The sequence below is a fragment of the Sardina pilchardus genome, chromosome 14 (assembly GCF_963854185.1).
Source record: "Sardina pilchardus chromosome 14, fSarPil1.1, whole genome shotgun sequence".
Taxonomy (NCBI): domain Eukaryota; kingdom Metazoa; phylum Chordata; class Actinopteri; order Clupeiformes; family Clupeidae; genus Sardina; species Sardina pilchardus.
In genome coordinates, this window is record NC_085007.1 from 27,252,642 (window position 1) to 27,280,583 (window position 27,942).

Below are 27,942 nucleotides of genomic sequence, written 5' to 3' on the forward strand. Positions count from 1 at the left end.
GATTCGGGACTCACACAATAAAACTGCTCTATGAAACTTGGGAAATGGCTCACCAGAGCAAAATTCAAATCCATAATAAAACCTATACTGTAGATAAGGCAAACACATACTCTGACAATGTTCCCCACAACACAGTCAGTGACTGTTATTAAAATGTGATTTGTGTTAGGCTGTCATGACTGCCTACATGACATCTTTGTTTGACAAGCTGCCTCCCTCCACATACTTAATGCCATCTTAAAACAGATCAGACCTAAGCAGCCTTGTATATCTACGTCCCCAGACTCAGGGCACACTGCTTTACACGTGCCTGGTTCTAAACAGTAAACAGAATTTGTCTTCATGTCCATGATTTACTTTCAGTTGATATACAGTTGACATAAGCTATGATGTCAGTGTTAGTGAGGGAAGAGAGCGATGTGTGCATCATTTGTTGATACACTGGACCACTACTGTTCTCAGCCAGCTCCCATGCAGTGTTTACACATTGCAGGAGTGAGCCATTTGCACTTTCACTTACCGCTGGATTGCAGTAGTGTCATCCAAACTGTTAACAACTGCAGTTTCTCTCGTTATTTCTTAGTGAGAACCCCCCCCTTTTGCTCAGGAGATACTCTGAGATTGTCTGACAGTTTCTTTACTGTTCTGTTTTATGATTCAAACAAAGTTGTCAGTTGAATTGTTCATCACAATGCGGCACTAGGGGGAAAAAAAGCAGAAATGGTGCCTGATACTGTTCAGCTGCGGTAAACTCAACAAGACCAACACGGCGTGTAGCTATGTTATTTAACACGTTTAATTCGCCCTTTTTAATACATGGAATATTATTGGATCTAGCCTGCTTTATTTCCCCTGGGTTACTTTTATGGGAAGAAAAACAGGCCGAAGTGAGGGGGCTGTGAGTTAGGAACCTGTGTACTGTCAGGAGTCCAGTGAACAGGCCAGAGAGGCAGGCAGTCCTGCAGTGGCTAGCCGGGGGGAATGTTTGCCTGAGCTTCGTTTTGTACTCATAACAGGTGGCAGATTAGGGCCAGGTGGTTCCTGATCGTCAACTTGACTCGCAGTGCTAGCCTGCAGGGTCCAGCTCGATGTGGTGGACGAAGCCAGGCAACTGTCAGGCGGCCCTCCTCAGCAAGGAATTGATGTGTTGAGCAGTGCGTAGACGATGTTCTCTCTCAGCGTTCCGGGTTCCACGGGAACGCTGCCTCATGGTGACACTGCTCATCAGCGAGCTGAAATGAAATCTATGGGATTAGACTGCTCTGTGTTTCATTGTTGGCAGACGTTTGAAGCCTTGGCCCTCGGAGTTATTGCAGACAACCCCAGCACTGTATTGTCTCAGTGCTCAAGTGCTCTCAGATCTTCTCTTATTCGGTGAATCCCGTTGCATGTACTGCAATAACACTAGCACTCATACACCTGCACTTGATAGGGTACTTCAGGTCTTGATTTATTTGTTCTGTCGGCCGAATGTCAGTTGAGTTTTGTGTGCGTTCCTGTGGTCTGGTTTTGATTGTTGCCCCGTGGAAAAAGGTCCTTGCAGGTAAAAATTCCGTGGCAACACATACTGTGTCTGTGATGTCCATATGATATTAAAATATTTGAACTTGTGCACAGTAAATCCCAGTGTATCTAGGGGTTATTTAAATAAACACAGATCACGACCAGAGGGGAACGAGCCAACCAGAAGGCGTGAAGAGCAGGCCTGTCGTCATAGGGTCTCCCACTGCTTGCCAATGCTTCATTGGTTTTCACTGGGCTTCACAGCATTTTATTGGCCTTTGAAGCTACTCTTTGTTTGGAGTTTCTCAACAATGCTAGTTTTCTCAGTTTTACTGGGAGCAGTGATTTCATGATAAATTTATGCCAGTGTTGTTCCAAGCTAGCGTTGCATCCGCAAAAGAATCACATAGTATTTTAAGCTGATGACAATTGATGCTGAAGGCTTTAGCAGTTCTATGGAGAGGCGTTAGTCAAGCCCTGTGGGGCGCAGAGCTCACTGACTGTTAGTGAGAAGACCATGACGTTCACACAGTGTCTGTCTGTGTGTGTGTGTGTGTGTGTGTGTGTGTGTGTGTGTGTGTGTTTTAAAGGAGCTTGCCAGCTGTGGATGGAACAAGAAGGAGAAGCACAGCCAGGCGCCTAACGTGGTGGCTTTCACACGCCGATTCAATCAGGTGAGTCTCACTCCTGTCGAGTCCCCATTCAGCTGCGGTGCTTTAAAACACCTGACCGGACATGACTCACACACAGTCTGGTAAACTTGTTCAGTCGTGTTTTAAACTGAAAAACATGGACACAGATGCCTTGGACAAGGCAAGGAACCCCCGAAGCCATTACTTGTTAGTGTCAAATTTTATTGTCCGTCTTAAAGAATGCAGTTACTATCTCGTTATTCACCACTTCCAAACTCTGTATTTAGGCCAAAGAACTACACTGGAGTGTTGCACCATTCAGGCCCTTGTGCTGTTCATGGCCTCTTCTTTCCATAGTGATCGTGGGGGACTTTTTTGCGCAACGTTATTAGTACCTATCAAAATAAGCAAGATAATGCCTGCTGTTTTACTCTTTAATACAATATTGTTGTCCTTTGCGTTTTTGGTTTTTCTTCGATATGAAAGGTGTGGGTTTGATTGGATGTAGGCTGTCCTGTTGAGACCGCTACTGGAAAACTTGTTGACAAGACTGGCCTCTGTTTTCACTTCAGAGGGCATCATTTTAATCATTATTGCTAATGATGTGTTTTCCAAAGCCTAGAGAGAGCGAAAAAAAAAAACCCAGCAACAACTCTTTATATTCACATTTTGAAGTATGGAACTCTTCCATGCATCGTTACCCCACGCCATACACTGATCCTCTGTCATAACGTGCTGGAGCATGACTACACATTTCTGCCGCCGAACCATCGAGCGAGCGAGCGCTTACCTCACTGGGCTGGGCTTGTGCCCGCGGTACAGTAGGTAATTGGCTCTCTATGCCCATTAGAGCTAAGACCCTGCAGCTGTTCCACGGGCCTTTGTGACTGTGGCTGTATAGAGATGAACGTACCGTGAAGCCATTACCAACCCTTCATGCTACAGCCTCCTAATCCAAAGCAGACAGTATAAATCATCCCTGCTCAGAGGGGAGACGTTTTCCGCTGATCGGGGCGCTTTAGGTAGTGGCAGATTACTAAGAGTTATTACCTGTCGGCTCCTTTACCTTTTTCCTCTACTAGGGCGTGTAAATCGTTTGGCAGCGGAAGCGGAGAGTGACATAAGGAGAGGCATGTTTCAGGGAGAGGTGAAAGATCCTGACTGGTTCAGGTTTCTCCCGTAACTTTGGCCAGAGTTGGAGAGACTCTGGAGAGTGGTGTTTCAGTCCGAGGTCAGGGGTAGCATGTAGCACCAGGCTTGGGATTTTGGAGGGGTGAAGACTCCTGACCTGTGAGCACTTTCACTTGTAACTTTGGCCGGATTTGGAGTGACTTATTGTCGAGGTTGTCCTGACTGGGTCTAGCCAAGACATAGGTCAGAGGGAGAGACAGGCCATTAGACTGTGTGAAGGGATAGGCTCCACAAGCTCCACAAACAGATGCTATTGATGGATAGTCTGTTGCTTGTTTTCTTTTATTGCAGAATTATTGTATTGCCTCCTGTGTGTTTTGTTGAAGTGTTAGCGCAATTATCTGCCCACCGGGGCCGTGTAGTTGTTCCAGTATTTTTTAAAAGGTGTTAATCTCTTTTGGCTTTTCCAGACACTAAATGTCCATGAAAATGATGTTTTTGATGAAGGAAAATACAGAAACATGGGCACTTAGTGCCTGGACCTGTTGCTGAAATACCTTATGCTGGAGATAAGCCAGATGTAGCGGGAATAGAGTCCAGAGAAAATGGATGATTTACACTGACGTTAGTACAGCACTAATGCTCAAGGTGTTTTTGTAGCCATAGCAATGTCGTTCCGTGGCTTTTCTTCATCAGCCTAACAGCCAGTCTGTTTAGTTTACTTTTAATGGCTTCAATTGGCTTGACAGTGATTAGTCAGTCTTAAGTCAGCCTAAATAGTCGTTATGGGGGTGTGTAGGGTCAAGTATGTTCTCAGGATTACTCTCTCACAACAATGGCCACCCCCATGCTCTCAGTTCCTGAGTGTAGTAAATAGCTCCTGAGCACATGACTCGTTTTATTCAGATCTGTACATATGAACACCTGTGTGTGGAAAGTTATATTGAATTAAATCGAATCAGAAATCTTATCTCCTTGTGCAATTCCGTACCAATTCTGTCAACTCTATCCCATCCATATGGTCCATTCTAATGATCTCATTTCCCTTTTTTGTCATGGTGACGTTCCGTAAAGGCCTAAGACAAACAGTGCAGGTCACGCTCCCAGATCGCGGGTATGGAGCGCAGCGCACGCTTCCTGGCAGAATTTATGGGAAAGACATCAATTGGCCAGACGTGGTAGTTGATAATTTCTCAGCGTTTGGACATATTTACTGCTCCACCGGGGGCCGTTCATCCGGTGGCACTCCGTGAATGAGCAGCGTGTGTGTGTGAAAAAAGGTTTCAAGTGATTGGAGTGCGGGAGTCAAAAGAGTGTATTTCCACACGTGTTTTTGTCGGTATAGATTTCCCCCCCCTCTCCTGCCAGTTTTTCGGCCCCGGCACCTAAAGCGAGTATCGTGACGGGAATGAGTCCCCTGTTACTTTATGTTTACAACTTGTTTAATTAGAAATGGAGTTTGCAGAGAAAATATCGCTGCTTGTCGGCCACACAGCGGAGCCTGTGAGAGCAGGCGTCTAGCCCGGGGCCGTGCGCTCAGATTTACTGACGACGATGAATGTTTCCTCGCAGACATCTTTAAGCTATTACACAAATAAACAAGTAGCCGTAGACGTTTCCATCAGGAGAGCTAAACTCTCCCTGCAGATCTGTGCAGAGCGTAGTTGGGGCCTGTGTTGTGAGATGAAGGTCAAAAGCAGTTCACAGAACTTTAATATAACTCACTGTCAGAGAACTTATTCCGTAACTCACCAGTTGGCTGCAAAGGGAATTTACTGCCTGGTCCTTAAAGTGCCTAACCTTCTGATAAAATGCTCATTTCTTAATTGCTGACAAATATGTTGTCATCTCATTTGTCATGGTTAAAGGTATTGTCCATATTCTCTAAATCAGTCAGTGGCTAACATACAGCACTCTGTTAAAGAGCTACTTAGGCAATAGTTATCAGATGCCCTGTTTGTTTGAACATTGCATATTGCATAAATCTTTCCAGTATGAGGTCAACTTTCACATTAGCAGCACAGCTTTGTTTGGAGAATATTCAGGGAGAGGTCACAATAATTGATAGCAGAACCTGTGGCCTCCCTTTTTAATGTACGCTTTTAGATTAAATCATAAACATTTGTATATGCTAGCTTGTGTCTTGGAAAGATGCCTGTAAGTAAGCAGTGGCACCACAACGACCCAATTTTAGTGGCAAAACATCAAAAATCATTGTGTTAGAATTCCCTTTGCTTATTGAGAAGAACTGAATAGTGACTTTTGATTCAATTTCATTTGATTCCTGTGTAGGTGAGCTTCTGGTTGGTGAGAGAAATACTCACAGCTCAGACACTGAAGATTCGGGCAGAGATCCTGTGCCATTTTATCAAAATAGCAAAGGTGAGTGAACTGCCTGTTTAATTACCCTGAAACCCTAAGCATTTGATCAGAATGGCAAAGGTGGAATATGCTGTAATTTTCCAACTATTAACCTTAGTTTAAAATGTCTTCAGCTATGAGGTTAATACTCAGGGATGGGCTATACATGGCAATTTTTTTTTTAAATTAATTCTTCTTTGCAATTTGATTCTAATTAATTGGGCTCTGGCATACTCTGGTTAATACTCAGAAGCGGTCAATGTTGTGGTTTGTTGAATGTCCATTTAGACAAAATAAGTTATTTTACAGATGACATACTTATACATTTTGATACTTGTTAATTGATCATAATTTATTCAACATTGATTATTTTGATCATTTATAACTGTAGTATCTTAGATACTTAAAATGTAGAGGAAAAATAGAAAAATAAGTACGGTAAATAGTACTTGAGATAAACCAAGTTGGATTGAGATAAACCGAGAGTATTCATAATAGAATCTAACCATCATGTACTGTATGTCATGCTTAGATTACTGATTTAATAAATGGCCATTTTATTCAATATCATTAGCCCTAATATTAAAGAGCAGGCATAAAGGAAGGTGCAATGCAGACCAGGGATTTTAGGCAATTGGCATGTTTCGTTTGGTCCTTGGTTAAAATATAATGTTAAAATGTTTGCACAAAAGCTGATCTTAAATTATGTACATAAACACAATGAAAAGTGACCCTGCAAAATCCCTGACTGCGCCTTTAAAATGACTGCATTGGTAACTGTGCTGCATTTGGTTATCAGCAAACATCACACATATTATGGTACGAGTGGAACAGCAGTTATTTTTTTTTAATCTAAACGTTTGTCTCTTTTAGGGCATTAAGACATGCTTTCCTAGATTTTCTCTTCTCATTGCCAAGAATTTGCAAGCCAGTCACTTTCAAATTCTTTTTGATCATGTTATAAAAAGTATATCCGTTTTGTTTTGCCTCATATTTTATTTTGGCTCATATACCGTAACAACATTTTGTCCTCAATGTGACCACGTCGACCATTTGGACAGCACGGTTTTGATCTCTAAAGCAGAACACTGAAACTCTGCTCACACAGACAGTTTATCCATGACCACATGGCAACACTCATGCTCAATAAGGATGGTGCAGCAGATGCTACTGTAAGTCAAAAAATATTATAAAAATAACAGGTTTGTGTCCCAAACCTAATCTGGAAACTGCTCTAAAAGAGCAGTTAAAGTGAAATTTTCCTGCGTTGTGTCCTCGAAGCGTGCTTGGCTGTGTGCATATAATTCATGCTCGATCAGATCGCAATATGTACCTGTTGGAAAAACGCCACCCAGACCAAGCTTAAACCTCTGTCTTTAATGATTGTTATGGCCATGACTGGACAGATGCATTTTGGCGGACAGTATAACGCAAGGACACCATTACCAGTAGCATCTCTCACCTGATCACGGTCCAATCAGAGAGCTGGAACAGAGGGAGTTGCCTCTGCAGGTCATAATGTGGGAGTTTGAGGAGAGCACTGCATCATCTCTGCCGAGAGACATCAGGGAACTCGTAAAAAAAACCTGAAAAATATGTGAGAGTGCATAAAAATCATCAATGTGCCATTCAAATGGGATTACTGTGCACCCCTACTATTCCCCAAGAGCTGAATCATGAAAGAAGAATTTAAAACGTGGGTGGTTTTCAAGACACTTTTAGTGTTGCTGGATTATGGCAACAGATGCAGTTGAATATTCTTTTGAGCAGCGGGAAGATAATTTAATAGGTAGCTATTTACACATTTAGCGGCCGCCTATAATTTTTTTGTCATTATATGAATTGGTCTGTTGTCATGCAGCCAGATACTCTACAGCCTCCAGTTGTCTCCTGTGCCTCTTGGTATTTTACAGTATTCCAGTAGCTAAGTATACATGCTATTCCCAATTTCTTGAAATATGGGTGATTATTTGTAGGAGATATGATGCTGGGAACCTGGAAAAGAATAGCATTTTGCCGTCATCAACATCCAAAGCCAGTCTAATCTCCTTGTCAACTTCTCTATGTTAGGTGTGATGTAAAGGAGTAAAGTAACGACTGTAACTATCTTTTGTTATTTTCTATTTCTACTTTTATGTAGGATGCTTAAAACTTAGGTGGGCTCGTCCTAACAACCTTGTTTTGTTATTTATATATATATATATATTAAAAAACATGAGGTGAACTACAATCATATTGGCATGATTTATTTTTTACACCTTCACCCCCTCAGAAACTAATGGAGCTGAACAACATTCACGGGCTGGTATCCGTGGTCTCTGCCCTGCAAAGTGCACCAATCTTCAGACTCAGTAAGACCTGGGCGGTAAGCATTGCCATCTTTATTTTATTTATTTATATATTTTGTGAACTACAGTGCTTGTTTCAGAGCTGTGTAATATCTGGAGAATATGTTAAACGCATGGAAAGCATGCATCTGGAAAAGTAGCATTTTGCTAACTATCACCAGAGAAACACTGGCAATGAAAGTGACCCAGAGGAATTTCAGCAGTAGCAGAATAACCTGCCTAACACTTCAACCTGGCGGTAAATTCTCTGAGCAGCTTTGTCATCGGCATTTTTTAGCCCCGCTCATGTGAGACCTTGTGTTACAATAAACATTTACTCATTTTTACAACATCGAGCCAAGCCCATTCATCATCTCTGGAAAGAAAAACAAAGGAAGCTGTCGAAAGTCCGTTCCACAGAAACTCTTAGGTGTTAAGTATACTGAGGAGAGCCTCTATCATAATTCTACTGCGTCAAAATAATGAATTAATGGAATTGGAATACCGTGCATAGCTGTTTTCAAATGCAGTAGGAGGGGGGGAAAGTCAAAGAAGTACTCTTAAACCTGAAACCAGAACTAGGCATTAGTCATTGAATAGATTCTGGAAACATAGCACACATTTTGGGTGTATGGGGTATCAGTGGTGGGATGTATATCAGGCGGCATGCAACGTCTGGAATGAAGATTGCCCTCCTGAGGGTTATCTTGGGGTAGAAGAGTAACAAGAGCTTGTGACAGATTGCAATGGAAAGGTCCCCCCAACAGATTTTTTTTTAGCATGACTACATTGCATTGGACGTTCTTTCTCTTATGTCAGTAAGTAGTGGTCATTCAAACTGGCAGCCCTTTGAATGCTGTGTCTGGAAGATAGACAGGTCTTTGGAGAAAATAGTTCCAAGTGTCACTGTAATAACTGACCTATGAGGTATCTTTCTAGAAAAGTGTGCAAAGGTGAGGGTAAACTTTAAACAGCTATAGTAGATGTAGTACTATAGTCTATAGTAAGGCACTGTAGGCACAGCAATGTAATAATATCTTCAGAAATGCTAAACAGCAGTGTTTTAATGAACATAATTGATGATTGCTCATTTAAATTGATTATAGCATTGCAACTTCCATTTTTTTCCCATGAACTACATGATTTAACTGAATGTCTCTCTGTTTGTCCTAAGCAAAAGCACCTTTGGACAAAGGACAGATCCTCATATTTGAATGTGTGCATAATGGCCGATCTCATTATTATAACACCACTGCGGCCATAATTACGGCTATTGAGTTCTGGCGACTAGTTGGGACCAGTTGTTTCCATAAAGGCTCAGAAATTCCAGTCTGACAGTTTAGTCTCTTTCCATTTTCCTAGTGTCATCAGTTTTGGATAATGATTTTATTAGATTGACGTTATAAAAAAAACAAAATTATACAGATTTGCTATCATTAGCACAATTCTGCACAATACGAAAAGAATAATGACATAATGCCAACATGGCAGGCTGAAGATATGCAGGTACGTACTAACCATTGCAATTGCAGTTTTGCACAAAATTTGAAAATACGATTAAAAGAGCTTTCATGCCACCCCAATAACAACAAAGGTCAAACTCTGTGTGTTCCCCAGGTCAAGCACACAGAACATAGTCACAGACAATATATATGCACTGTGCCATGGTTGTGCTTCCAATAGATAGCTGAGAGAAAAGGGTCAAAACTCGTTATTTTTAAAGAGGGTTTGAGAGCTAATATTATTCGGCACAAATAGCAGCGTATTATTTCTGTGTTTAATTTTATTGTTATCAGGGACAGACACTTTCCCCCATAATCTCTGCAAACCATTTGAGTGTCCTCTTATTAAAGATGAAGAAAATCTTTTCCCAATTTGTGTTACTTCTCATATGCAGACATTGTAATGATATCAGTGATTTTTTTTGCTTGTGATTTATCTGTCCAGGAATGGCTGTTTGTGAGGCGTGTAATAGCTTGTGCCGTTTCTTCCATGCTGTTAAAAAGAACACATGCATCTCCTTCCCATTCTCATCCATTATAAATTGAAAGCTAACGGGACAAATTAGTCCTTTATGCTTCCAATGGGCTGATATTTTGTTCAGTGAACAAAAGCAGTACTAATGTCGAATTGCTTTTATTTTGTTTTTAAAGCCTCACAAACAGCATAGCAACAAGATATCATGGCAAAACAGACACAGGCCAGAGCAAAGCGGACTAGTGACGGTAATGACATATAATTTTAGAGAGCCAGAGTGTCCATGGAAAACGGTCGCTCAATGGCTGAATAGCTCTCCTTTATTTGAGCACATCGTATGGCAGGACATATTGTGCCATGATGTATGAGCTGGACAGGAGGCTATGCGGCCTGTCATTTAATGTGAAGTGTGAAGCATGATCTTTGTGGCGGAGCTCAATTGCCTTGTATAAACCCCATTTAGCCATTAGTTTATTGCAGCTCCCCAGAAGCCCCCACACCTGTTTTTTAAAGTATATATTTGGGGGATTTTTGGCTCCATGTGGACAGGACAGTTGAGAGAGTGACCGAGAAGGAAAATGGGAGAGATGGAGGTTGGATCGGGTAATGGCCAACGGTTGGAATCGAAACCACGTCCCCATGGGCACTTGGATGTATGTGGTCAGAATGCTGTGGCTTGCGCTACAACCACCTTAAAAGTCCCAACAGGCCTTTGCTGACCTTATCAGGAGCTATGGACACCTACAAGTGACCTGTACAAATCCTGTGTCACTCACCCACAGAACACTCGTCTTTGTCGAAGACATGTACAAGACTTTCCACTGGTCTGTGAATTACATCTCCCGCGGACTTTTCTATGTCGTAATGTACAGAAACACGCCAGCAAAAACATTATAAGATGCTGACTGTCTCATTTCCATGCTGTTTTGTTCTCTTTTCCACCATTTAGAAGTGGCGATATTTTTTATTTCATTATAGCTTTATGTTTGGATCATTTGAAAGCCCACCATAAAGATTTCATTGGGATCCATAAAGAACTGCAGTGTGGTTCCATGTTTGGTAATGTTTTCTGTCAGTGCTGCTGAGTGATTGATTGCTAGCACGACATTTCTGGCACTTGGTGGAAATCCCGCACACACAGATACACACCAACACACACAGACTCGGACACACACACGCACACACTTGAAGCTTCTCCCCAGGCTCTTGTAGCTCGTCACTATTCATCTTTCCCAGTCCATCTACACCTCTTTGCACATTAACTGATGTGTAGTGGCCCGTTACCTGTCACCATGAATCATCTGCAGTGTTTCCTTTTCAACTGATGTCAGTGATGTTCAGTGGCCTCTGATGGCTAATGTTCAAATGAACAGCAGTGATAAGTAATATTCAATATGTCTTGTTTGGTGTTATTGTGAAGATGAAAGGCCTAAAAATTTATTTTGGTGAATTTCCCCCCCCCCCCCCGTGCTAATTCGCCTCTTAACATGTTCTTTTAAACTGTCAGAGCTGTCATAACTCACTAGAGTTCTTGTAACATGGTTTTCGCCTCTCATCGATCTTCATGGGGCATTTTGTGCTTTGCATAGGGACTGTAACACTTTCTGTTAAAACTGTCTGCGACGGTATTTGTTGTAAAAGTGTTTGAATACTACAGTGGAAAATGGTTGTGATGGGACGCATTGGCCTTTGTATAAAAGGCCCAAAAAAGGGGTCAAACTGATTTTCTTTACCTGCCTTAAATACAAAAGTAGGTGAATGGCAAACCAGATCTCTTAATGGGGCATTTGCTGATACAACGCTCTTACGCCATTTGCAGGGGATTTGTTTTTCAAAGGGAAGTCGTCCTTTCACGCACAACGATGCTCGCAAAGAGCTGAACCAAAGCCCCGATCCAATGATGAAGTCACCTCCCTTCCTCTGAGAAGAGATATTAACAGGAAACCCGGAGAATAGTTCCCGTTTGAACAATAGATGGTGGCTTGTGGTCGTACGACAGGCTTTTTCCTAGTGTTATTCTCCGGCAGTGGACGTGCCATGGAGTAGGTGTCGACATCATGGCACATCTTGAAAGCAGATGAGCCTGTGTGTGTGTCGTCCTCTGGTGATACTGTTGCTAGGGTACGGCAGTGCCTCCGTGCCTCACATGTCCTCTGGGAGCTTCTTTTGAAAAAAAAACAAAAACGCGGTTTGGGGTTTGGTGCGCAGCGGCATCCAGGGTTGGTGTTCCACGACTGGTCGGGCGGAGTGGTCTATGGCAGCCCGTGCGAGCTAGGAAAGAATCTCCATCACTGGCTCTTAACACCGTAAACGCAGATAATGATGTATGAGGTTTCAGAGTGGCCCCTGGGGAGCCCCATAAAGCAGCGAGATCTGAGATTCCATGAGGTCATGACATGGATGAATTGCCCTGTAATGGGATTCAGAGGGGGAGAGCCATTGTGCCCAAGTGTTACTGTATTGTTGACATCGCTGTAGGAGAGCATGGTGGGGTGGGATAAGTATCGCTGTGTGTTTAGTAGGAGGTTAGGGTAGAGTGCAGGACACATGGACACTGTTTCAGTGTCCTCTCACTTGTCTGCAGCTCACTAGGAGGTCACTTGGCTGCTGTGGGGTGAAATAATGTGTCTTTTATTGTGACTCTCAACAGATGGCATTCAGCCTCATAAAGTTCTATTGTTGTTATTGTCTCTTAGGATGTGTGATATTCTACGGTATGTGTTTTTGATGTGTTGAAAAGTTTTGTGCCCCCATTTCTATCTACTGGGATTGAGGTCTACTGAGGGTCAGGCCTGTTTAACATTGGGTGCATGTAATTTATAAGACTATTATTTATTACACAGTTTCACACTAACCTCTGTCTTTTGACATTCTTTTTTGTATCCCTCGTATGAAATATTTATTTGAGTGTAATACATCATAATGAGCTGTTGAAGCATTGTTTTAGTACATATAGTAGGCCTACGTTTGTTGTCAATAGTCTGTGAGATTGACGCATGTGTTTGGTGATGTGATAGATAGTTCCTCCTCCATGTGTAGTCGTATCCTGCCTGGACTGGGAGAGGTCGTGGTTCGTCTTGTGCGTACGTGCTGGTATCCAATGACGGCCAGACACAGATCACAGACTCCAGCCGAGCGTGTGTTTGATTTTCTACGGTGGGCAAACCGGGATGGCGGCCAATTTCTTCCAGGGGTCGCACGGCCACAACCCGTGGCCCGGGCCCTAGGTTGCTCAAGCTGGTTTCGGCGAGCTGCGGCATGTGCCCCGAGCGTGTTTGTTGAAAACTGCCCCTCCTTTTGTACAGTCTGGAGTAAGAAAGCCATACCGTAAACCTGACCGGCCGCTGTTCTGCCACAGTGTTGTCATAACATCTCCACTGCACGCTGCACGCTGCCCGCCATCTGGTCTCTCATTTGCCAGTCGAGAGGGAGATATTTTTTTTATGTGTTTTAGTAACCTTTGCAGTTCCGTGCTACTGAATTCAGACTCATGTCCTGCATGTCCGGTGAGGCACTGTTGAACTGCAGGCTACTGCATAAGGCCCCCCTCTTGAGGTTTTCCCTTCGCACAGTCGGTTAGTCGGCAGCACCTGTGGCCGTTAGACCCTGAGGTCCCTAAAGGAGGAAGAGAACAGTGGTGGTTTCCTGTGAGGGAAAGCCTGTGGTCAGCACTTTTGCTCTGAAGAGGGGAGGGTGAAATGGATCCCGTGGAATGAAGATGATGTCCCTGTTCTAGGTCTAGGTCCACACTTCCAGTAGCTTTTCTCTCCAAAAAAAGTTATTTTCAATGATTCTGCGTGATTTTGTAACTACATGTAATACATTCCTTGTTTTAGTGGTGCTACTCTTATGATGTCTTTCCCTGATGGTGCTGTTGAGACAGTTAATAAGATATTGAGTCCCCCCCCCCTTGGTGTATGTATGATGTATGATGATGTGTGAACGCATTGTCATTTTCAGCCTTTAGTCAGTCTGTCTCCTGTTAGGCTGTTGATGTGCTCAGCACTTAATTTTCCATCACAAACACACATTTTCATTTATTCCCTAGCTGATTAGCCGCAAGGACAAGGCCGCATTTGACAAGCTGAATTATCTGACTTCTAAGGAGGAGAACTACAGTCGCTTGAGGGAGTACATCAGGTCTCTGAAGATGGTGCCATGCATCCCTTACTTGGGTGAGCTCAAGTTTTAATTCTTTCAACTTCCCAGTCGTGTTTTTCATTTGTGGTCCTTTTATGACAAGATGACCTCCACTCACTATGTGTTCAGATGTGGTCTGTGTCTTTGGCCTTGTCTGTGGAAAATCATAAGGGTAACATTCGAATCAGCTGAAAGAATCAGAATCGGCAGAGGTAAACATTTCGTTTCAGTTTTGTAATTTATTACAGAGTGGAGGTATAATTCTTCTACAGTAACACACTCCAAATGACCTCAGTGTTATTCACTGGTATCACAGTGGCATAATTTTTAGTTATCTCCCGTCATGGTGTGAAGAATGCTGCGTGTTGCAACATATGACATGTTTTATCCGTCAACTCTTCCATTGCCTTATACTCCCACTCTGCTCATGGGTGTCTTGTTTATCTGATGTCTTTTACTTTTTTCCTGCTTGAGGAATTTATCACTTTCTGCATAAAAGAAAGAACAATTTGTCTAGTGCCTAAACAAAAAGCAAGCCGCTTGAATTCTCATGGCATTCTGAACTGTTTTGTTTGTGCCGAGGCCATCGCTGTTCTTCAGGACTTAGCATTGCAGCCAAGAGCAGTTCCTAACTGTTTCAGGCCAGGCTCATTGAGACGGATTGTTTTCAGGGACTGAATTGCCATCATTGCCACTGCCATTATGCACCTGTCAGCTTGACCACATGTCAATGTAGTTGGAGCAAGAGTTGAAAAAGAGAGCAAGCCGCCCTCAAAACATACGGATCTAATCAAGTGGAATTTCTCGACAGTTTGAGAACATTGTGTCAGGGCAGCACAGCGTCTTTATAAATCTGCGCTGGAGAATAGATTGTCGGACATGGAAAGTGTCTGGAATAGCCATTACACATCCACTCTCATTCCCTTTTGTTTCGCTGATGACACAGAAGTGCTGAGACTCGGATTGCTTTTTGGGGTGCTGCTGTAAGAAGAGCTGTTGGATGGAGTGGAGATGCAGACAAATAGATTTGTCATTTACACAAAGAGTCTCAGGACTTTGTGAGTGGTGTACGGCGGTGTAATGAAATAGTATGACGTGGGAAAAGAGAGAGGAATCCTGTCTGTATTCAGCCTTTTTGCATCTTTTCATGTGAACATGATCATTTGAAAATTATACGCTGGGAACTGTTGTGATTTTTAGTTTGACGTGTCTGACAATGAAACATTTTGAGACGTCTGGTGATCTCATTTTGAGTTTTACTTCACTTACAAGCTTGCCGTTTTCCGAGTTGTTAGTAACAGTTTGGATGGCTGTCCTATGGGAAAGACAGACCTATAGTATCTGTTGTGTTGTTTGTAAGGATATGTGTTTGTATTGGAGGGAACTTTGATGTCTGTGTGTTTTGTTTTGTGTCTGCCTCATGCTGATGTGAGTTTGTCTCTTTTGGAAAAGCTCTCTCAATATGTTTTGTCTGGATAGTTGATGTCCTCTCTAAGCCCCCAGTTGTAGAACAATCCAGCATTTGTTTCCTGCCTGTCTGTTCATAGTCTCCTCTCCTGTCATCTCAAATCGACTGTTTACTGTAAATACTGGCAAAATTAAACATGCCCTCAGATAACCCCAGAGAAGTTGTCTTGTGAAAGGAATCTATTGGAGCACACTTTTAGTTGCGCAGTTACACTTTTTACATTACATTTTTAAAAATATTAAAATCAATTTCTAACGATTTGGAAGATCTAATATTTATTGCAGGGAGTTATTAGCGGGGCTGGATAGTTCATCTATGATTTATGAGGTGATAACGGCTGATTTGATCCTCTGTGATTTCTCTAGGGTTCTATGGGACAGCTGCTGTATTCCCTGCATTTTTGAGCATTCACTGTAACAACTTGCATGACCTGCCAGTCACTGACTATACTCTTATTACTTAACTTTAGGTCAAGATATTCAAGGTAGCAAAGTACAGAAGTCATAATGCGTCAGAATATCTACTGACTGTTTGCTACAGTACATCATAGACTGACATTTTGCACCACATGATATGGGCATAAAGCTTAATCACACAGAGAAAGAAAGGTCATGTCTCTCTGCCATGAAGTCTCATGAGCTGTGTGACTGACACACCCAGACCAGCTTCGCTCCATTGCCCTGAATCAAACCATCTGCCTCCTGTCATCACTGCTGAACATGTGGGACTTTTTAGGTGGAGATGGGGTTTAGATTAATGCTTGGGGGAAACACATACCCATTCCCATGATTTATAAATCGTTGACCCTCACAAATCAGATCAAGCAGACTCTCTAATGAGGAAGTCTAATAAAGGTCTCAGCTGAGCAACAGAACATGCATACAGAATTCTTATCCATTACATGCAAGTGATCATATGGTAATGAGCAGGCTACTGTTGCCAGTGTTATTCATTACATTCTGTCTTTATTACTTAAACTCACTTTCACTTATCCAGTTCAACATATCGTATTGAATGACTAATGACAAACTCCCTTTAATCTTGAGAAGGCCTGAAGCCAATGAATCATCTTGAAGTAAATCATTAGGAGCGTTGTAACGGCCGATATCAATAGTGGGCTTCTCCCACATGAATGGATGCTAGTGGGTCCGACTCGGTTCGAGGGAGAACATGACACTGCAGCACCATGGTGGGGGGGTTTGAGTAACTGTGTCGGGACATATTCAGGGCATTACATCACATAAACATACTACATCACGTACATCACATTAATACTCTGTGCACAGATTGTGCTGTGGACTAGAACAAATAAACAACAACAAATTGGGAAGCATTTTCCGATGCTCTTCCCCCCCACTTTGTCATAGTCTTGCGCAGTGTGAGCTGGTCCTTGTTGGGAGTGAGGTGGCCCACAGGGCGGCGTTCCCCCCTCACAGGAAACCAGTGGCTCTCCCCCTGTCATGCCTTCATCACCACATGTGGAAACTGCGTTGCTCGACGGGGCAGCTCGCAAACGAGGCTGATGGCTGACAGACGAGGTTAGGCCTTACTCAGTGTCCGGTTTCCACTGCTTTGTCTGCTCAGCCGATTCAAGCTGACTGTGGGGGACTCACCCCGTCCAATAGTCCAGATTTAAAAAAAGAGGAGAAAAAAACTGGCCCTTTGTGACCAGAGCTCCATGAGTCCCTGTGTCTCCTGAGCAGTCTTGGATGTCCAGTTCCAATTGAGGCCTCTGGAAAAAGCTCTGTCATTTTCATATGTTTATGCTGTACCATTGTTATATACTGTGTATGAATGCATATTGATGAAAGCAATAACCAAAATGAAAAGGCAAAAAACAAAAACAAGAAATAAACAACATTTAACTTAGTTTAATTGCACTTGTTTTTCTGAGATGGGGAGGGAAAAAAAAACGCATCGTGTATATTCTGAACCACTTCTGTTTGTGCTGTAACTGCAGTCATTTGGCAGGGATGGTTCTAATGGTACGTGTTTGGATTTGGCCGAATCATCATAGTGACCTTCTTCAAGGAGTAGGCGCCACCGCGGAACTCTGCCCAGTACACGCCATCCTGATAGCGACTGCGATAGTGCCCTCCCCTGTACCACACACCATTAAGGTTGGAGTGGGCACAGGCATTGTACCACCACCCGCCCTTCTGGTAGTGGGCACAGTTACCTGTAATGACCAGAGGAAAAGAAAACAAGTTAGGGGAGGATAGGACGCCTATGTGGCTCTGTGTAGCTGACAAATGAGTACATTATTTCAATCAGATAATGAGTTGTTCACATCGACACGCAGATGCAAATCATGTCACTGATATTAAAGTCAACTGTATAACGGTTAGATACTTTATAAGATGCTCAATAACAAATAGTGATGGTGACTGTCCAAACTCCATTGAAATATTAACTATTTACCAGCTCAATATCTTACCTGTGTACATGTTGTGATCTCTGATCTCACCTGTGTACATGTCGTGATCTCTGATTTCACCTGTTTACATGTCGTGATCTTTGTATCTCACCTGTGTACATGTCGTGATCTCTGTCCAGGGTGGTGAACTGCTTCCCGTTGTGCCAGGTCAGGGAGTCCCCGGCGTTACCGTGGTAACGACCCACCCTTAGCTTGTAGAACTCCGCCTCTGGCTCGAGGCGGAAGCTGGCGTACTCAGCAAACGTCTTCCTGCCCGACCAGTCCTCCAGCGTCACCAGCAGCTTGTAGTTGCCCTGTTTGGTCAGCCAGTAGATGTGCTCCAGGCCCAGCCAGTACTCGCCGTCAATGTTGCCAAAGCCTTGCTGCGAAGGGAGAGGAGAGGAGAGGAGAGGAGAGGAGAGGAGAGGAGAGGAGAGGAGAGGAGAGGAGAGGAGAGGAGAGGAGAGGAGAGGAGAGGAGAGGAGAGGAGAGGAGAGGAGAGGAGACCTTTTAAGGCAATGTTTCCCGATACATTGTTACATTGTAAACCATACTGTTGGTTACCATATGCTCCATGCCACTCTGCATGTTCACTGTGGGTCTGATCAAAGCTGCTGTTTCTGCCACGTTAAGCTCATGTGGTCGATGAGTTTTGTTTTTATGTTGAGGCCTTCTCAGTTCAGTTACCCTCTAGTACATGCCCAACAGCTCGAGCACTTCTTCGCACGCACTCAGAGTTTCCCTAGTACACACTTAGAACAAATTCCCCCTGCGTTGGATCATTCTTACGAAATCTTGTCTGTTTATTCAGTGCAGTCAAATTTTGTTGTCTCGATGTTATTATATTACCATTTACAGGGCCAGAATCTCCACTTTTATCTTCGGGTTATCAGTAAATTACGATGGCTTTAGACATGTTGTTTAATGTCCTCCCTTCACAAATCCTATTTGTATCTGATGTCTTGTTTTCGTTTGACATCACATATGGTTTTAATTAGGGACGCTAGCTTTAAATGCCAATTTAGCTCATGGGGTTGGGGGAAGCTGATACAGATTCACAATAATTCCCTGGATGTGTCATGGGGCGTAGGTCACAATTGCTGCTAAATATTTTCCCCTGCTCTGTGGTTTTGTGTAATACCACCCTATCCCCACAACAGCAAGGATTCCCTCTACATACATATTACGTCACAATGATTGCTCTGGCTGTGAGGAAGAAATGTCTCCGTGATGGGATCAGGTTTTGATGGGAGATTTATTTTGTTGGCTCATTTCTTTTTTCATCAAATCATACCTCATTAGAAAGTCTTAGAGTGATTGCACTGGGAGAATGCCCCCTTTCATGTAACCTGATCAAATTGGAAGATTCAGCATGGAAGGAGTTCCCACATTGCATGTTCACTTTTCCCCAACGGCTCCAAATGGAATTCTCTCCTTTTTTCATCACATGGGGAAAGTTCAAAATGTTCCAAAGCAGTTTTTCCTTGGTTTTCATCATATGCTGTGAACTTGGCACTCACTGCATTGCAGTTGACCAATAACTCCCATGTTTTTCAGCAGCAATGTGCTTTTCATTATTTTTAATACAGCTAAATTGTTGTCGAGCACAACAAAGCCAGCGTCAAGTAAAAAAAAAACATGGAGAGCTTCACAACACTTCTATTATTTGTAAATCCTTAAAAATCACAAAAGGAAAATCCACAAATTCAGCCTTAAAGCTCTCTAAACCCTCTATGCTGTCTGCCAATGATGACCGAAGTTTAGGTATGAGTAGTGTTTTTTGTTAGCTGGGTGTTCCCATGCTCCCTTGCGCACGATTTCATTTACGCTGCTAAGGCCCTCATTTTTGCCTGAGATAGGGGACCAATCACAGAACAGGGGGGGAAAGCAAGACAATAGGTGCATTCGACTTCATGTAGCCGTCTTAAGACGACTGCAGACGAGACTATTTCTGACATTCTGATACGTTGTCAACCATGATGTATGTACAATTCCGGTTTGAAAGACGTATCAGAATGTCAGAAATAGTCTCGTCTGCAGTCGTCTTAAGACGGCTACATGAAGTCGAATGCACCTAATGGTGAGCTATGCACAGACGCATTTGATAGACATCCGTGGCACCCAATGAACGGATCTGGGCCTTTTTTTAAAAATACGAGACAATGAAAGTTTGGTTGCCAGACCACGTCTCATTTGAGAAGTGGTAGGCGCTAGCCAGGCTAGCTTTTTTGTGCTGGATTTTCTTGTATTACCTTATACGTCTCCCAGTTTCTGAAGAAGTTGACTGATCCATCGAGGCGTCTCTGGATGACGGTCCAGCCGCCCGGGTCGTGCCTCTGGTCGCACCACACCTGCATCAGCCGGTTGGCGTTCTCCGGCTTCACCAGGTACATGCCGCTGGTGCTGTGGCCTTCCTCCAGGGCGTGCAGACAGTCCTTGAAAGGTCCTGCACACAGTGGAACAGATGGGAGACAGTGGTCAGATAGTGGTGAGGAAATCCAAACAAGGGACGGTAAGCGTGAGACTAGAATAATCTTTGGAATCTGGTGTGTGGTTGAAAGATGTAGACCCAAGAAAATGGTATGTTTTTAGAGGTAGGTAAGAAGTGGGTAATCATCACCAGCAAGCAAAGAAGGGTTTAAACTTCCACACAACTGCAGTAACAAAATAGATGTTTTAGTTCAGTCTTTAGATGAGGTTGTGAGTCTGTGATTTGAGAGAGGGATCATGTCAGGACAAAGGAAAATATCTTTTGTTAGTATAATTTACTGTCATGCATGATCCAGAAATGTATTTTAATCTACCGAGGAAATGCGAGGGATTGTAGAGGAATGAATGAGGAGAACACCACCAACATCTGTCCTTGAAAAAAATCTAACTTCCTTTCATGGTCCCAAGATGTACATCAGCTGTCAGTTTTTCAGTGAACTTGTAATGCAAAGGATCAAAGGATTATGTTGAAAACCATCACTTCTCCAGCACAGGAGTTTAATGTCAGAGATGGTTCTAACTGCTCGAGTAACAATCTCGCTAGGAAGTCTACTCAACACTCATTAGCGCAATCCTGTGTCTTGCCGCTCAGTGAGGAACAAACTCCCTCCAACATCCTCTCAGGTGGTCCGCAGTTGTCTGGATTTCCTGCATCAGTACGGATTTGATTTTTCCCCTCCTTGAAAACCTCAGAACCCTGTTACCCAGAGCTGATTTTGGCAGCCGTACTGTGAAGGCAGATTTGCCACTGGTTAGCTGTACCGGGGCCAAGAACAGCATGGGCATGAGGGCTTAGGCAGCACGGGCTTATGCTAAGTTATGATTTCACCAGTATTGTAAAGTAGTTCTCGTTCTCATCGGAGAATGTAGTCTTTTCAGCAGCTGTAAATATCATTACATTCTCTCCGCTTTTATTTTGCCCCTTTTAGCATGCAACGCATTAAACCTGGGCCACATCGTAGAGCCGCGGAGGAAAAGATGTCGAGAATATTTACTGTGCGCCTACAGGGCCGTGCTTATGTTTCATCCTTGACCCTGATGCTAGATGCACTTGCACGACTCCGTGGTCTCCGTTTTAAGCTCCCCGAGAGAGAATGGGCTCTTGGAGAGAAGCTGGCTCACATGAAAGAGGCCTCGCTTGCTTTTCCCTGCTGCCTGCTGTACTGTACATGTGCTCTGATGTAATCCGTCTACCTTTTATGTTGGTTCTCCTTTCAGACCGTAACCATATCGTAATTGTGCATAACTTAACTTTCAGAATTTTTGGAAATGAATGAAAGTTTCCCAGCTTTAATGTGGTATCGTCTGAAGGTAATGTTGAAACCTTGGGGCTTTATTTTTTTTTGCTGACAGTTGAAAGCCGTTGAGGTTTTCGACATTTGATAAATGTTTTGTGTAACCTTTGCGTCAAGTAACATATGAGTTTCCACTTCAGACCACATAATTCCCCCTTACAGTAACCTTCAAGCTGTTCTCTCACATGTGTTTCAATTGGGAAGGAGTACATGCTCTAAGAACAATGGTAAAGGAAGAAATGGACATATTGATGGCACCAGTGGAACAGTGGAACAGTGGAAACAAGCAAAAGCCATAAATCCCAAAGTCTCCTAGCTGTCAGATATGAAGAGTTGCGTGGGTTGTTTTCATTATATAAAATTGCGGAGCCCATTTAGAAGTTAATAGCGCTTGAGCGTTTTGCGCTGAAGAACCACTTAAACGCTTGATCTATGATCAATGAGTCATGATCCTGTAAAGGCTGGAAAGAAAGTGAAAATAGAACAACTTAATCAGTTAAGATAATTATGTTAAGACCACTTTCTCAATACTGACTTAATCTTTTAACAGTTTTTATTTCTGTTGTTGGCTATTGTGAGTTTTATTTGTGTAGCATTGCTATGACTGGAGTCTTGCTAGGAAAATGATCATTCCAGCTGGGAGGGGGTTCTGTATCCTGTCTGTTTGCCCTTCATGTGTACAAGTGCTGAGTCTGTGCAATCCTGCTCTTTCTCCTGGACTTGGCAGAAAGCCTGGAGTAGCCCACCAGCATGGCATGCCCAGGTAGGAAGAGTCTGAATGACGCCTAGTTTAGATGCCCACCCACAGTGTACTGTAGGAAACAGCAGTGAGCTGCCCATCGGCTATTTCAAGCTCCCACTGGCACAGACCTGACTGAAGAGAGTGACGGACAGAAAATGTTTCGGTATGTCAGCATCTCTTTCTTTCTTTCTTGCTCGCTCTCTCTCTCTTTCTTTCGGGTTGGGCTGCTGTATTTTCTGTATGAATGACCCATTTATGAACCTCACAGTTTAATTAGTCATCTTCACTAGAGTGCTGACTCTTCTTTCTGGAGGAACAAGAGTCGATAAAAAAAAAAAAAAAGTTGAATGAAATGAAATATGTCATGGAACTCACCGGAAGGTTTGTCTGTGGTGGACGAGCTGTGGGTTCCGTACGCCATGGTAGGCAGCGGCTGCAGCAAGGCCTTGGAGTTCTGGTCGCTCTGGATCTCGTTGGTGATCTGGTTGTTGCTGTTGCGCGTGTACGTGGGCGGGTGGTACGCCCTGACCGGCGTCATGGGGTGCTGCGGCCGCTGCGGAGGATGCTGGGGCATCGCGGGCATCGCCGGCGCCTGCTGCGGCGGCAGCGGCTGCGGCTGCCTGGCCCGCGGCGCCGGCCTCTCGCGCTCGCGCTCCCCGCCGAAGGCGTGCGTGCGGCGGCAGTGCTCCTCCAGCTGCACGATGACGGCGCTCTGGTTGCTGGCGAGCGCGGCCAGGTGCTGGTACTTGTGCTCCAGGTCGCGGTAGCGCGACACCAGCGTCTGCATCTCGGCCGTGTGGTTGAGCACGCGGTTCTCCAGCCCCGCCACCTCCAGCGCGTTGTCCCGCTTGCGGATGATCTCGTGCAGCAGCTGCATGTAGAGCTGCGTGACGCGCGCGTTCATGTTGCGGCTCTCCTTGCGCAGCAGCTTGACCTCGTTGACCACGCCGCCGTCCACCTCCACCATCTGCTGCAGCGACTCGATCTGCCGCCGCTGCTTGTGCAGCTCGCCGTTGACCACCTCCAGCTCCTGCTTGTGGACGCGCGTCTCCGCCTGGCCCTCCGGCGACTTGGAGTTGACGCAGATGGCGCCCGTGGCCTTCTGCTGCGGCACGATGAACGTGTAGGAGCACTTGTCCGTCTGAGAGGCGGCGGCGGCGGCGGCGGCGGCGACGGGGAGGGGGTCGTCCGCGGCGCGTTTAGGACGCGCGGCGTACATGAACTCGGGCTCCAAGGCGTCGCCGTGGCTCTCGATCTCCTGGGCCTCTCCCTGCACACCGGGCCCGGGGCCAGGGGCCAGGGACGCTGCCAGCAGCACCAGGAAAGGGAGCTTCATGATGAAGCGCGGATCTGCCTCGTGACTCAGTACGTGCTGCGACTGCTGAAAGAAGAGAAGAACAAAACAATCAGTTCCTACGAATCTGTGCTTTTCAATCATTTCATTCAACATCATACGGATGAGTTTCTTATTCATGTCAGCACCATCCCAATCACAAAATGGCTCCTGGAGACCCAGTGCCATGGAAACGGTGGAACCGTGAAAACAGTTGATGGCCCGGAGGATCTGTTTACATTCCGGAGTAGAACCCGTGCCGGGCCCGAGGAGTCAGTCTCAGGTGCTCTGCCATGGTTCAGGGTAATTAATTCGGCTGCGGTTTTGAGTTATAATCCCACGCGTTTACACAACGCAACCATGCTGACGTCGTGCCAAAAGAATGCAAGTGTTTCATTCAAACGGTCCTTTTGAAATATCTGCTTTGTGTCCCGGAATGAAATGTTAAATATTAAAATGAATACTGAAGCGTGCTACTGTCTAGGAGTAGCCCGTTATCTACCACATGCATCAGAATTTCCATAATTAGCTGACTGATGATTAAAAGGGAATGTTTTGGGTTATAGGCATCTGGCTTTGTCATCAAGTCAGAGCTGGGTGGCTTTCTCTCTGTAGAAAGTAGACTCATTGCAGAAGCTTCAAAGTGCTGTGGCTTTTGGGGGAACCTGTTTGCACAAGTAAAACCTCAACGATGATGGTGTTAATAGTCCCCATTGTCTTCTGTAGACCAACCAGAAGGATCAGATAGACACAGCTGAACTTAACACAGCTCATGGTAATTGAACTTAGCATGCAATGCTACAGCACAATGTAAAACATTAAACATTTATTTTTGACATTTGTACAAATGCAGCACTTGTTTGTGTTGTCTGTTTGTTTGTTTGTCCTTGTTTGTAGTGTGTGTATGTATGTTTGTTTGTTTGCCTGTCTTTGTTTGTGGTGTGTGTGTGTGTGTTTGTCTGTGTCTATTGCTGTGTTGAAATAATTTCTAGTTCACAGCAGAGGCAAAGATAAGGGAGAATATGAAATACATGTGCTGTGGTTAAGCATGTGCTTCGGTGTTTATTTGTGTTTATGTCTGCAGTCATGTGTGCACACTGTTTGTGAGTCTTTGAACATTGGCACTGTGTTTTGTTTATATAGAGTGTGTGTGTGTGTGTGTGTGTGTGTGTGTGTGTGTGTGTGCGCGCGCGCGCGCGCTGTGTGTGTGTGTGTGTGTGTGTGTGTGTGTGTGTGTGTGTGTGTGTGTGTTATGGGGCTCTGTGTGTGTGTGTGTGTGTAGACCAGAGGAAATTGCTGTGGAGTGGATGACTCAGAGGTCAGAGGTGTAGTGACCAGACGTGTGGTGCAGGACAGTCCAGCGTATCAACCACAGATTAGCCGCAGGCCGCCTCCTTAAAATAGAGCCCCCTGGACCCCTCTCCTGCGGTCATTGTGTTCTATGGGCTAGATTTACAGTGACCGAATAGTCGGCCTTTACTGCCCCTGCTTTAGTATCAAGACATGCCAAATGGGATCACTTTGAACTGCTAAATTATGGCTGCGGTCAGTACCATGTCGTACCAGCACTACCAGCAGGACCTAGTGTCACGATGAGAAAGGACTCAGTGACCCCCCACTCACTGAGCCAACCCTGATGGAAACTTGATTTGCAGCTCTCGGTGAAGTCATGAGCGTTTCGTGACTGGAAGTGACTTGCGTGTCGGCGCGATTGGGATCAGTCATGGAAGTGTAGAGACAAGAGTCTCATTTGTGAGACTGTGATCAGTATTTTTTATTTATTTATTTATTTTCCTTTTTTGTTTGCCCTGTAGTATTACACCATAGCATCCGTGTGAGGGCCAGGAGAAACCGGCGGAATGTTTTCGAGGGAGGTTTTTCCCCAAGGGAGCTTTCCTCCACACCGCGCCAGAATGATGTAGCAGTTATGCAATTATGAAAGCGACTGGTTCTGGTTAAGATGTGTGGTTCTGTTTAGCACCGTGCATGTTGCTCCTCGTGCCCTCGCAGCGCCTGCTGTTTATTGTTGTCGCCACAGAGAAACATATGCTCTCTGTTTGTGTGTGTGTGTGTGTGAGGGCAAGGGTGTGTGCGTGTGGGTTTGGGGCATGGTTACCAAATCCAAATCAAAAAGAAGCACAAGGAGCTTTTACCCATCAGCTCATTGCATGACTCCCTCACTAAAAATGTGATGAGAGTCGTACAGAGATCACATCTGTGACCTCTTTAGTGTCGTCGTTTTCCACCATGTGATTCTGTCAAGGGCTCGTTAGAATCTTTAATTTATTTATTTGTTTCTAAAGCTGGACAGATTTTTTGACGTTTCCCCCACGCTTGCATAGGATGTCAACCCGAGAGCGCAATAAACCCGTCTGGGTTTGCGTCCTCGTCTGGTCTGAGCTGTCTGGGTGATTGTGTTGTGGGGGAGCACGAGTGCTGCATGGTTCAGTGGCCTGTGGGAATTTACTGGAAAAGTGGCCATTAAGCAGGGTTATAGGGGCAAAGACATGCGTCTCGCCTCCTGGCAACTGACTGGAGATCAGTGCCCTGCAGCACCTTCCTGTATCAGAACAGCCGCTCCAGTGCAGCCCAGTTCATTCCCCTGCACACTCAAATCTAAAGCAAATATTAAGGAACTTGTTAATTTCCTGTTTGACAGCTTTTCCAGTTTGTTGCTGCTGTTCTGTATTTGACACAGAGTCGGTGCCAGAGAACAAATGAGGTATTTCCCCCCGTAGTGTATGATAAGTCTTCCTGGCTCTCTGGTACCCCTTTGACTCTCACTTAGAGGCTTTTTATTTATTAATGCTGGCCCCTGCAGACAGAATGACACATTTGCTCCTTCAAATAACTTGACAGTGTTTGCACAGTCCCGCAAAGTTGTTTAAAATATCTCCCCTTTATGCTGATGAATTATGGCTAATGAGAACACAACGAAAACAATTACTTGCTCATTTATGCCGGCTGCACTAAACACTTTTTTTTTTTAAACACTGAAATCAGTTCTTATAACAATTGTAGTCGATTAAGAAAAGTTCCCTCGCCACTATTAATGAACAACCAATTCTCTCCAGCAACTCTCAACACAACTCTTGCAGTAGGCTATCACCACATTGTTAGAGACAGAGGGAGCATCCTTACCAGAAAATTGTCCCGGGCTCTTTTTTGTTTTGTTTTGTTTGTTTCTTTGTTTCCTTCTCTCCTCCACTTAAATCCCCTGCTGCTCTGTCAGGTTGGATTGAGATGCTCTTGTGAAGAAAGCCATCACACTTTCACTTCTCACACTGCCTCCTAGACTGTCCCTCTCTGACTCCGATGCGTCCAGACGTATCGTCAGAGGGTGTCCATCAGCTGGGAAGCACTTGACACTATTCACTCGCGGAGCCTTTGCGAAAAAAACTTGTCGAGAGTCCTGATTGCGACCAGGTGCTGAAACTCGTAACCCTCAAACAATCTTGAGGACTCTCTTGGGCTGCCAAGTGCCATCCACCGGTGTCCTCTACAGGTTGTCCTGAGGTCCTGAGACGTGTGAAGTGTCTGTGCCTGTGTGTCTGTTGAGGAGCTGGGCTGGTTCTGGGTACATCTGTCCTCCCCACTGGCACTCGGACTAGATCCACTTCATCACTTCTGCCTCAAGGTCCCTCAGACTCTCCATAGTCCAGCCTACCTCCTGTTCCCCAGTACACACACTCCCTCTCTCTCTCTCTCTGGCTCTGGCTGAACTCCCTCTCTCATTCACTCCAACACATCTAGAGGCAGGGCACTTCTCCAGCAGGGACTTGTGAAGCTGGTGGTGATTGTGATGTGTGTGTGTGTGTGTGTGTGTGTGTGTGTGTATGGGGGGTGTTCAGATCCTCCCTCCCAGATCCCCTCCCTCTGCCCTCCCTCTCTCACCAGCAGCAGCAGCAGCAGCAGCAGCAGAGTCTCCTGTCCCCCCACCCAAGCCCTCGTCCCCTAAAGCCCCTGTAAACGCCCCCCTCCACACACACCCCACACCCCTCGTCCCCACTGCTCGGGCTATTTGTGGAGTCAGGGAGCCACGGCCGCCAGCTGCAACCGTTGCCGGGTGAGGTCACGGGCGCTAGGGAGTGTGCTTGGACTGTCCCATGACGACCCGACTCCACGGG

At 44.7% G+C, this 27,942-nt stretch overlaps 2 protein-coding genes across 9 annotated transcripts in view; one reads left to right on the forward strand and one right to left on the reverse strand.

Annotated features, from left to right (window-relative positions):
- LOC134100351 (ras-specific guanine nucleotide-releasing factor RalGPS1-like) overlaps positions 1 to 27,942 on the forward strand; it is a 78,224-nt gene that overhangs the window by 16,070 nt on the left and 34,212 nt on the right. For all 7 annotated transcript variants that reach the window (XM_062553517.1, XM_062553520.1, XM_062553516.1 and 4 more), the window contains 4 exons: positions 2,094 to 2,177; positions 5,559 to 5,648; positions 7,900 to 7,992; positions 13,980 to 14,106. In XM_062553517.1, coding sequence (XP_062409501.1) covers positions 2,094 to 2,177; positions 5,559 to 5,648; positions 7,900 to 7,992; positions 13,980 to 14,106 — 394 coding nt within the window. The remainder of the gene's footprint in view (positions 1 to 2,093; positions 2,178 to 5,558; positions 5,649 to 7,899; positions 7,993 to 13,979; positions 14,107 to 27,942) is intronic.
- LOC134101371 (angiopoietin-related protein 2-like) lies at positions 16,467 to 27,595 on the reverse strand. 2 transcript variants are annotated; one of them, XM_062554995.1, is made up of 5 exons: positions 26,957 to 27,595; positions 22,858 to 23,860; positions 20,208 to 20,401; positions 18,068 to 18,338; positions 16,467 to 17,718 (listed from the first exon to the last, which is right to left on the reverse strand). In XM_062554995.1, exons 2-5 carry the CDS (start codon positions 23,816 to 23,818, stop codon positions 17,519 to 17,521), a joined length of 1,626 nt encoding a protein of 541 aa, XP_062410979.1. In that variant the 5' UTR covers positions 23,819 to 23,860; positions 26,957 to 27,595; the 3' UTR covers positions 16,467 to 17,518. The 2 variants fall into 2 exon arrangements, with proteins under 2 accessions (XP_062410979.1, XP_062410978.1); XM_062554994.1 differs by having other exon boundaries at positions 22,858 to 23,863.